Here is a 10,359-nt window from a genome sequence, read left to right as displayed (position 1 = left end):
GTAACTTCAATAGATACCCAGTGTCCATTCTGCAATCTATCGCAAAAGGATTAGTACCATGTACAGTCAGGCCGCGTTAATCCGAACGCTTCTGTTTTTCATCAAAAACGTTCGGATAGTGAAACGTACGGACTACTGAAATGAACTTTTATGAACACAACTACAGTAGGGTTACTTCCCTTTGACATGACAATACAAAAACATACGAACGTATACAGGTTTCAAAAGACTTTATTACAGTTTGTAGACATAATAACTTGAATATTCATATAGTAACCAATCAATGCATACAGTCATGTCTGGATAGATTATACATACACGTAACAAAACTCACTTGTGAAAGAAATCTACATGACGGTAACAGTTCTGAATGGTGGAGCTTTTTACTTCGGACCATGTACTACTTATAATACTCAGAAATTAGAGAAAAATATCTGCCTAATTTCTTTCATAACCAACCGTCGAGTCAAAATTTATGTATGCTGCTCCGAATAGAAGATACGGACCTATTGTTTAATGTAGCTATTGTGTTGTACCACATACTTAGGTTCAGAAAAAGTAATGTAAATTACAAATGAGTGTCTATAGATTTATCATGTAACAGCAACATACGAAATTACAGGTACCGCATATATGCATTGTTAAGACTTTTCACAGATGTACTATATACAAATAAACTATCTGTCTGCCTGTCAAATAGAAAGGAAATAGTACCTCTCATACCTATTTGGCACCCCGTGCATCCTACACAAAATATACGTCAGGAGTTCCACGAAACAGATGTATATAGAATCGAAAACGATGTAACCTGCTTCTGTTGAGAGCGACTGTTGTGTTGACTGTCCTCAACCCCAGGTTCTCCATACATCTGCCGAACTCTACATCTTCGTCACCACCCTCATTCCTGCACAGTTTGGGATCGTGTCCCTTCTCACCATATCTCCTCAACGCCTCCTTACTCAGCACATACCCTCCTCCACCACTGTAGAACCCTTGTTTTAGTAATACGTTGAAATGATGGCCGACAAATACAGGTTGGGATTTGTCTTGGGACGTCAGAAAGTACAGGAGATTTTCTAAAATAACATATGTGTTATTGTCAGCTTTCATGAACCAGTCAGCATCATCAAAGTGGTTTTCGTAGATGCAGCGGAAAGCTTGCATCGTTTTGGCTGTCAAGTGTTTGCGGCTCTCGTCAACTCGAACGCCTTCTATTGGGAATTTGGAATCGATCTCCGATCTGATGTAGATGACCTTGGTACAGTGTTTGGCCCACGTGCTACGGACAACAGGCGCTTTCGTGCTCAAGCTTCCTGGTGGCATCATCACCACGCACAGTACACGCGTCTTCTGTTTGAGAAGACGGAGACTGTAATCTAAGCGTCCATAATTCGCAACAGGACTCGGCTGAAGTTTCCTCAAATTGATCAGCACAAACACTACTGCCACAAGGACTCCAATCCAAAGCCGGAACCCTCCTAGAACGGTGACACGCAACATAATTGCCTTTCTCTAAGAATGTCGATCACATGTATTGGTAAGTCGCTACAAACGTATTGGTACGTCGCTACAAACTATGTCATGCGAGGTATTCATTTCATTACCTACCCCCAGTTGACTAAAGCAACTGAACTGTTGAATACAGATGAAAGAATTGAACCATATCTAATTGTTGGTAATATATTCACATAACAGCATTGCCTGCTGTTACATTTTTAACTGACATATTTCGCTTACTTTCAAGCATATATCCATACAGTTTCCTATTTGTAAACCAAACCGTCCACCAACGACTGTGTACCATCTGAGTTGATGTCTTCTAGTTCAAACAAATACGTCTGTGTAAGGCCCTTGTCTGAAAGGATGGAGCTCCGGTAACAAGGACAATTCTCTTACATCAGCTGCCGTCTCCTTTCTCAACCCTCAGTCTCTAAGTGGGTGGAGTTTCGGGAGTGTAAAAGTGAGAGTTCCGATGACGAGGACAATCCTCGTACCCGAGCTGTCGTCAGCTTTGTCAGCCCCCATTCTTTAAGAAGGTGGAGTGTCGTGCGTGTAAAGTATGGGGCTCTGGTAAAAAAGGGCAGTTCTCTTACACGAGCTGTCGTCTGCTTTCTCACTCATGAGTCTGTGAGAGGGTGGAGTTACGTGCGTATAAAGATCGCAGCTCCGGTAAGAAGGACAACTCTATTTCATGAGGTGTCGTCTGCTGCGTCACTTACCAGCCTGTAAAATGGGTGGTGCTTCTTGCAAGTAAAGACGAGCTTCTGTGACGTGGACAATTCTCAAGCATCAGCTGTCGTCTACTTTGTATCAAGTAAGCCGACGTGCCTGTCCACCCAATCCCGTTGGACGCCTCTTATGACAAGCACTGGATTGCTGGAGATCATTTTGACATACATAATATGAAGTGTAAGACACACGCCCAGTTGGGCCATACTCCATTGTGATAAACTGTGTCCCTTCGTCGTGGATTTGTGGCCAGTGGTTTTGCATCCTTGGTTGTCGCTGATCACCATTTCCTGCTTGTGGCCTTCCTGTTCTGGTGGGTTTCACTCAAGTAGTAAACGTTTACGATCTACGGTGCTTTTCTGCCTCCCTAATGCTGACTACAAGGCAGGCTAACAATAAGTATTATATGTAATGTCTTTTGTATTCAAACCGCCAACCCACCGTCTCCTTCTGAAGGCAGAATGAGATTATCCTTATCTCATGGCATTGGGGTTGTTGTCTAGTGCCACACTCAGCTATATGACAGTGTAAAAATGCTTTATGGTTCAACTTCTTTATTATATAAGGTCAGTCAAGCGGAGCAAGCCCTCAATCAACAGACGGAGGTGTTTACTTACCCAATGCATGGAACCACCTTATCCTCAGTGACTAATCTTTATCCAAACATCTTTACCTGTAACTCGTTAACCTAATCAACACAAGCCTGTACACCAATCAGTTGAAGCCAGTACATAAGTTGAAGCCTGTACATCAATCAATCGAAGCCTGCACATCAATTAATAAAATAATAGAACCCTGTATATCTTGTTACCCATTGTTATCGGTCTACTGTTATGTGTATATATATTACTACCCTTTAGTTTTACCCTCACGTCACCTGAAGAAGAGACTAGGATCTGTCTCGAAACGTTGTGTAATAAAGAAGTTGAACCATAAAGCATTTTTAGTTTGATTCCTCCAACTTCTAAATGCCTTTGAAACAACTTATATGACGGTGGTCTGTCGATATTCTAGTGTTGACAAGGCAATCCAGTGATCAACAGCATGAGCATCGACCTACGCACCTGATGACTTGGCTGCCAGATCCCATCAGTCGCTTCTCCAGACAAATACCGTAGATGAATTTATTGCAAAATTGCTCTTCTGGATCTCTGGATAAACAGTGTCTTGACACATATATTTACGATAATTGAATTCACCATTGTAGCTGATGGTCCGAAGTTTTGTTGAATCTTTATGTCATTATTTTTGTAACAATGATCCAAGTCGTACTTGTCATATTCAGTGAAATACAGTAGAGTGTTTTATTTAGACTTGTGCTACAACCTAAAAGCATATCCAGACACACTGAAAAGAGTTGCAAAAATATGTAGCAATTCTGCCCCTTCTACAAACATCATCCAAAACCTTATGTCCCAAATCAGTATGAGATTTAACCAACTGTTTAACTTAACTACATACATGTATATATCTGTCTGTCTGCCTGTAACAATGTGCCACACTGAAGGTGAAATACAGCTAACCTTAGGCGATTTTTGTAAAACACTCCTATTCAGGAGTCCACTGGCAATGGATCGTTCTTTTAAGCAGTTCATTCACTCAGTAAGCTGAATTATTCTAGCTTTGAAGAAGAAACTTTACTTCACAGATAATCTTCCATTATTTCCAGAGGATATATATGACAAAAGAATGATTTTGTATTGTCCAGTTGTTTTCGAGAAATAATGCATTGAAATCTCACTATAATTTTACATTTTTACTCACAGAGTTACCTATCTGCGGGGAAGATATTACAGATGCTCCATATGGAGGTGATGTTATATTGTGTTTACGTTTATATCATACACGGGCAGTTCCGAGTGCAAACTAAAAAGATTGTTGGTTTGGGGGATCTTGATACCCATCCCCCATCAATGTGTACTGCCCAGGATAGATTTCTCTCTGTTTGCAACATTGTTTCTTGGTGCGTACGAAAAATACGAATAATTCCATAAAGAAGGCACTCGATCTGGAGAGTTAACTCTACTCACCCCAAAAGAGTTTGTTAGATCCTCACGCTGAAACGATAGAAACTCACTTTTGGCAGAGTCTAGTCTAAACTCTCAGTCAAAACTCATTGACCTTTATGATACAGGGCGCGATGGCGTAGCCGAGTGGTTAAGGAGTCCGCTCGTCACACCGAAGAGCGGGTTCAATTCCAGGTTCAATTCCCCACAGTGGTCCCATGTGAAGCCCACTTTTTGTGTCTCCAGCTGTGGTATTGCTAAAACGGTGTAACACTAACCTTACTCACAAACCCGGCAAAAATATCACATACGATGAGACCATGTTTTTCTGATAATCCAAGTGTGTAAACTAATAACTGACACAGGGTGATGATCACAAGAAGATTCTGTAGGCGGCGTGTTTTAAATTTGTTGACAATTCCAGAATGTCACAAGGACTAATTATGTACATAACCATAACGCCTTTAATAACACCATTTCTCGAAACAGTTCCCGGTCTGCGGATGCTTGTGAAATAAAGTATAACAGTACTTTAATATATGGTCAAATCTAAATGAATGAATGATTTAAATGAATGATTAAAGAAGCACGTACACAATCGTATTGGTTAATCCAGAGATAAAAGATCTGAAAAAATCAGTCTGTCAATGAATAACTCAAGTGATTGATACGTAAAACATTGAGAAAATACTCTTTATTAAGGGCTAAAGCTGAGATTGCCCTTTCCCCATAGAATAATCCACTGGCAAGTACCATTTTATCTCAGAACCGATGTTATAATATGTCAACTAAAAACTTAACAAATGTAAAGAAACCGCTCATCATAATCAAACTAAACAAAGGACAGTGCCTAAAATCTTTCAGATCCAGAACCCTCAGTCTTAATACTACTAATGTAAATTCGTTTTGAGTAATGGATGACTCCATTTCAATAAAAAAGGTATATTGGTTACTTTACTCATTGTGGCTTTTGCGGGGCACCGAGGTTTGTATCGATAATGTGGTTTTAGCAGCAACTTGTATTTTTCACACGTCGGTCGGATACCATTTATTCAGTCGCAAGTACAGATTTTCATTCATTCACAATCTAGTGAAGGTCATAGGTTGATGGTGAAGTAGTTCGTGGTCTATTTATGTAACAGGATCTATATTTAAGACGTAACTGTTAAATTAAAGGCCACATGCAACGTAAAACACAACTTTGCAGATTCTGATACCGAAACAAATAATGAAAAATGCCAATTCAGTCTATACAGTTGAAAAAAAACGCGATGAAAAAAAGTCCGCGAAATCGGAGTTCAAACGATTCACTAAATTCCCCCAGCGCTGGGGTAAACTGGTTTCAACAGCTGTGCTGCGCTGCGGCCATAACGCATGCGCAGTGAATAGGTTCGCGGAGCTTGAAACAGCATGCATGCTCGGAGTATGAGGTCGTGAGCAGTAGTCTAATCTTGGTTGTGTACACAAACAAGTAAATAATCTACTCGTTACATAAGAAAAACCTGTTGATTGAGGTAAGCAGCCTCTGTCACAGAGAAAGCTCAATGTCTTGTTTATTGACACCTGTATGTCTGCCTGTGTGAAAAAGACAATGTACAATAGAGAGCTTCAATCACTGACCACATGCAATTTGCTATGGGCCATAAACAAAATATATTGATTTATGACTCGTGCACCCGAGTCCAGTCCCTGCCACATCATGTAATTAGGCAGGTGTGATACTTGTACACATGGCAAGGTTTTATGTCTGTGGGTTGCAAACGAACTGCAGCCATTTTGTCGGATGACTGGATTTGACGGAAACTGGTGCAAACTCTTTCAAGTCCTGCTTTGTGCTTGGACGAATGACACTTTCCAGTCACGCAGTAGTTCATTTAGTGTATTTACAAAACCCAACATCTCTATATACATTCACTAGGGATAACAACCTATTCTAGTGTAAATGATTTTGTTTGACAACAGTATATGAATCCATACTGAAACGATGCATCAAGTACATTAAAAGAAGCTGTTACCCATAACGAATCTTACTTTCTTGTGACTGGCCATACTTATAAAAGGCCATCAAACAGATCATCTTTCTGTATACACACAAGCAGTCCTCAGCGTATCAGCAAATGAACCAGCCAATCGGAAGTCGTCGTTACACTTGAGTGCACGGCCACCCGCTATAACAGGGTTCGGTCTCCCGAGGGCTTCGTTTCAAGGGAAGTAAGCCCAAGTACAAAATATTGCACTTTTGAATCGCGATTGTACGCTTACAATTTTGTTTATTCGTTTTTTAACAAGCAGCAATGTATATTAGATGTCATGAATAGGTGATAATTGTGTTTTAATTATGTTTGATTTTTTGGTTGCATGTGACCTTTAAGGCAAACAATTAAACATGTCATACGTCAGGTTAAGCAGAATGTATAAATAATGCAGAATGCAGAAAATAATGTAATGTGGCATTATGTTCATTTTTCAAGAGTACAATTTAGACTGGGCATGAGGCTTCAAAAGTAATTATCAAAAATTGTTTTCTTATTTCGACATATAGCAGACACTATTCCTAACCCACTGGTATTATTCCCGGACAACCCGAACAGCGACTTGTGTCCCTTTGAAGGATTTCATGTAGAACAAAATAACTACTTAAAACAAGAAAGATAACACAGTTTCTTTAAATCATACTAAATAATAAACACTACTGGTTCTGCTTGTAAAATATTACAATCTGTTTTAAACAAAATGATGAGTGAGTGACTTTAGTTTTATGCCGCACTCAGCATTATTCCAGCTATATGGCGGCGGTCTGCAAATAATCGAGTGTTGGCATTACAAGCCAGTGATCAACAGCATGAAAATCCATTGGGAACTGATGACATGTGTTAGCCATGTCAGCGAGTCTGACCACCCGATCCCATTCGTCGCCTCTTAGGACAAGAATCGACTTTTATGGCAAGCATGGATTGCTGAAGACCTGTTCTATCCCCGATCTTTACGGTTCTTAAACAAAATAGAGACACAGAAATAATTCCATGCATACTGCAAAGAAAAACATAGGGGAACATAGTCATATATTAATCTAAAGTAGTTAGGTCATTTATACCCTAATTCAACTCTTAGTGTGCTTAATGGGCACTTCAAACGACGCGTTAGAACATTCAGTGAAGCAACTGATTCGATATTCGTTGAGTTGGAGTGACATGAAACATTGTAACTTTCGAGTGACAGATTGTCACATCCTATGCACTCTAACAGGGGTGCCTTACAAAAAGTACGACACTTTTCACATTCTTAAACAGTTTGAATAGTAACTTGTGATACAACTTGTAACCTCAAACGGGAAGATGTACGAGCAGGATGAATGAAAACAGAACATGGTAATAAGCTGCGCACATGGACGTGCAACTCAAAACACAGGCCTCAAGGTATATGCACAGATCCTCGGTTCGGAATCGAGAAATCCCGACTTTAGAGCTTCCAAAAGTACTTTAGTGAAATGTCTCATGTTGTATGGAACTTGTAATAGGGTATATTCTTGGACTTGCCCTTGGTGTATTGATCTCGTTACACCCCTTTTTCTATAAAGGGCTAAGATCCCATCAGTGACAGTATAACCAAATGCCAAAAGAAACGTAACCCTGCTACATTTATGAATTGCTGAAAAACTGTCAAAGATATGTTAGAAGGGATTAGTTTACAAGAAATGTGAACAAAACAGCTTTATGCAAAGAAAGAAAAATATTTTCTCAAATGCATTCATATTCAGGTGAAATACATCTTTTTCAGGAGAATTAAATCGTCCAGTTTCTTAGCAACTAAACCTATAATAGTGATTTACATGTCTAAGAGAAAGGTTGAAATAAAATTCTGATCTGAAAATGAGATAAATAAATGGATTCATCATTTTTTCAACTATTAAAACAAGAAACAAGTGTTGCAGAATGTGTAAAATTGTAGAAGAATCATTTCTAAGATTTAAGTCTTTGACTGTGGATAGCAGCTTCGGATGCCACTGTATCACGGTTATAATGTTTGGCAGTGCTACAGAGAGACTGGGGTTGCCATAGACACACCAAGAAGCATCACAACGATAGCTATGACAGGTACTCCCGTAATAAAGATGGGGGTGTAACGTTTCTTTTGGTGTTTAGTGTATACCTTGATGCCTGTTTCTTGCGTTACAAGCCCCTGAAAAGTTTCAGGGCCATGATCTGGACAGCAAACGAGTTGAAATGAATAATGTTATTGTCACGTCAAGTAGTCTAGTTAAATATGAAGTCCTGCAAGTGCCGGTCGATGCATAAGTCAATCCAAGTGATGTATTACTCCTGAAATTTGTTATTCTCTCTGTACAAAAATGCCAGAACATTACACACAATCCAGCTGTTCAGTCTACTCCACAAGTACGCTCAACGTCTAGAGATTCCAGTACGTTCTACGTATGTTTGTTAATGTCTTGGGTTCCGGACACAATGCCATACGGTCGTAAGTGGTAGATGTAAAACTCCAGAGCGTACATCTTCTGTGGGGGCACGTAGTGGAAGGATATGGCGTAGTCGGAGATGCTCTCTGTTCCCTGAAATAATAGTGAAAAGAAACCATAATAACAATCTGACAACTGTTGCTTTGGAAATTGAAAATCTGAACTAAACTGGAATCCTTGGGAATTGTGCGGTAACACATTTAGCAATTTGGGCACCTTATACACCTTGTTGACTTTTTAAAAAGACATTCCTACCACTGGTTTTCAAGCTATGATTGGAAAATTACGGCAGAATAATATATGATAACCTAAATAATTACAATAGGTCTCCTTCCCTACAGGTATGGAGCCCCAGTTACAGTTTTTTTTATGAGCCATCTGTGATTCGTCGGTTTTGCCCACAGTACCAAGGTGCAGCCGTTGGTCATCCCCTTGTGGGTAATTAGGTATGTTATCCGTTGTAGTGTGTATCTGTAATGACATGAATGGCCCAAAGAACCTGATGTTTTGTGTTGCCCGAACGCTATATGCAGTGTAAAACACCCACATCTCCTGTACTGACTTTCTTTGATGGTATGACAGCGCTCCACACTTCCTGAACTGTTTGTCTGAGATAATGTGACTGCGAGCAGGGCGACTAAGGACTACAGTCTCCGACTGAGTAGCCTTTCACCATTCCAGTGATGTAGATACGACAAGGTACACAGACATTACCCCCATTTGTGGCATAATGTTCACTTTGCAAAACAGACTTAAATGATTTATTGGATCAGCTTCATAATAAACGATTGTTATTAGTGATCTGAGTCAGTATAACGTCACGTATGGGTTTACGCAATATTCCAGCAATACATTGTATCTGGGGACACCAGAAATGGGCTTCACAAGGGAATCGAACCCTTTTCTTTTGTGAAATGAGTGAACGATTGTACCTCTAGGCTAATCTATTGCTGTGCAATTTACAGCAAAGGCTGTAAAAGATCTGTTGTACGTTACCTGTTTGGCACCATTGGCATCATATCTTTTGTACCAATTAGGGTAACCTCCAAACAGATGGGTCTCAGGGTCGAAACAGTGGAACCTGCTCCTCCCCAGGGCGTCTGTAGAGTTCACTGTCCTCACCCCAAGATTCTCCATGCATTTGCCGAACTCTGCGTCTTCAGCACCGCCATCTTGTCGACATATTTTGGGGTCGTGACCTTTCTCCCCGTATCTTTTCAAAGCCTCTTTGCTCAGCACGTATCCCCCTCCGCCGCTGTAGTAACCCTGTTTAACGATTGTCTTAAAATGGTGGCCAAAATATACAGGTTCCGTCTTCTTCTGTGACGTTAAAAAGTATCGAAGGTTCTCTAATATAACGTAGGTATCATCGTCAGCCTTCATGAACCAATCAGCATCGTTAAAATGTTTCTCGTAAATATAACGAAAGGCTTGAATTGTTTTGGCTGTCAGATGTTCTCGGCCTTCAGCGACCTTTAAGCCAACTGTCGGAAACTTGGGATCTGTTGTGGAACTGATGAAAACAACCTTGTTACAACGTTTAGCCCACGTATCGCGAACTACACGTGCTTTTGACTCAAGGTTCTGTGGCGACGTCATTATCCAGCACAACACGCGCTCCTTCTCAAATAGGGATTTGGCGACTGCGTC

The 10,359-nt window shown here is 40.3% G+C and overlaps 1 protein-coding gene and 1 pseudogene across 1 annotated transcript; both read right to left on the bottom strand.

Annotated features, from left to right (window-relative positions):
* Positions 1 to 723: 723 nt before the first annotated feature.
* LOC137255502 (glycoprotein-N-acetylgalactosamine 3-beta-galactosyltransferase 1-like) lies at positions 724 to 1,500 on the bottom strand (annotated as a pseudogene).
* A 5,383-nt stretch (positions 1,501 to 6,883) lies between these two features.
* LOC137255828 (glycoprotein-N-acetylgalactosamine 3-beta-galactosyltransferase 1-like) lies at positions 6,884 to 10,359 on the bottom strand. The gene is made up of 2 exons (XM_067793394.1): positions 9,706 to 10,359; positions 6,884 to 8,802 (listed from the first exon to the last, which is right to left on the bottom strand). Exons 1-2 carry the CDS (start codon positions 10,306 to 10,308, stop codon positions 8,662 to 8,664), a joined length of 744 nt encoding a protein of 247 aa, XP_067649495.1. The 5' UTR covers positions 10,309 to 10,359; the 3' UTR covers positions 6,884 to 8,661.

Source organism: Haliotis asinina, chromosome 11 (assembly GCF_037392515.1).
Source record: "Haliotis asinina isolate JCU_RB_2024 chromosome 11, JCU_Hal_asi_v2, whole genome shotgun sequence".
Taxonomy (NCBI): domain Eukaryota; kingdom Metazoa; phylum Mollusca; class Gastropoda; order Lepetellida; family Haliotidae; genus Haliotis; species Haliotis asinina.
Note: the sequence above shows the minus strand (reverse complement) of the source record. Positions and strands in the feature narration are given on the sequence as shown.

What these genes read in the sequence shown, in the direction of transcription:
- LOC137255828 (XM_067793394.1), bottom strand. Translation starts at nt 10,308, where the DNA reads ATGACGTCGCCACAGAACCTTGAGTCAAAAGCACGTGTAGTTCGCGAT. An exon ending in ATGCCAATGGTGCCAAACAG is followed by an intron (nt 8,803 to 9,705) that starts GTAACGTACAAC and finishes CTATTATTTCAG; the next exon opens with GGAACAGAGAGCATCTCCGA.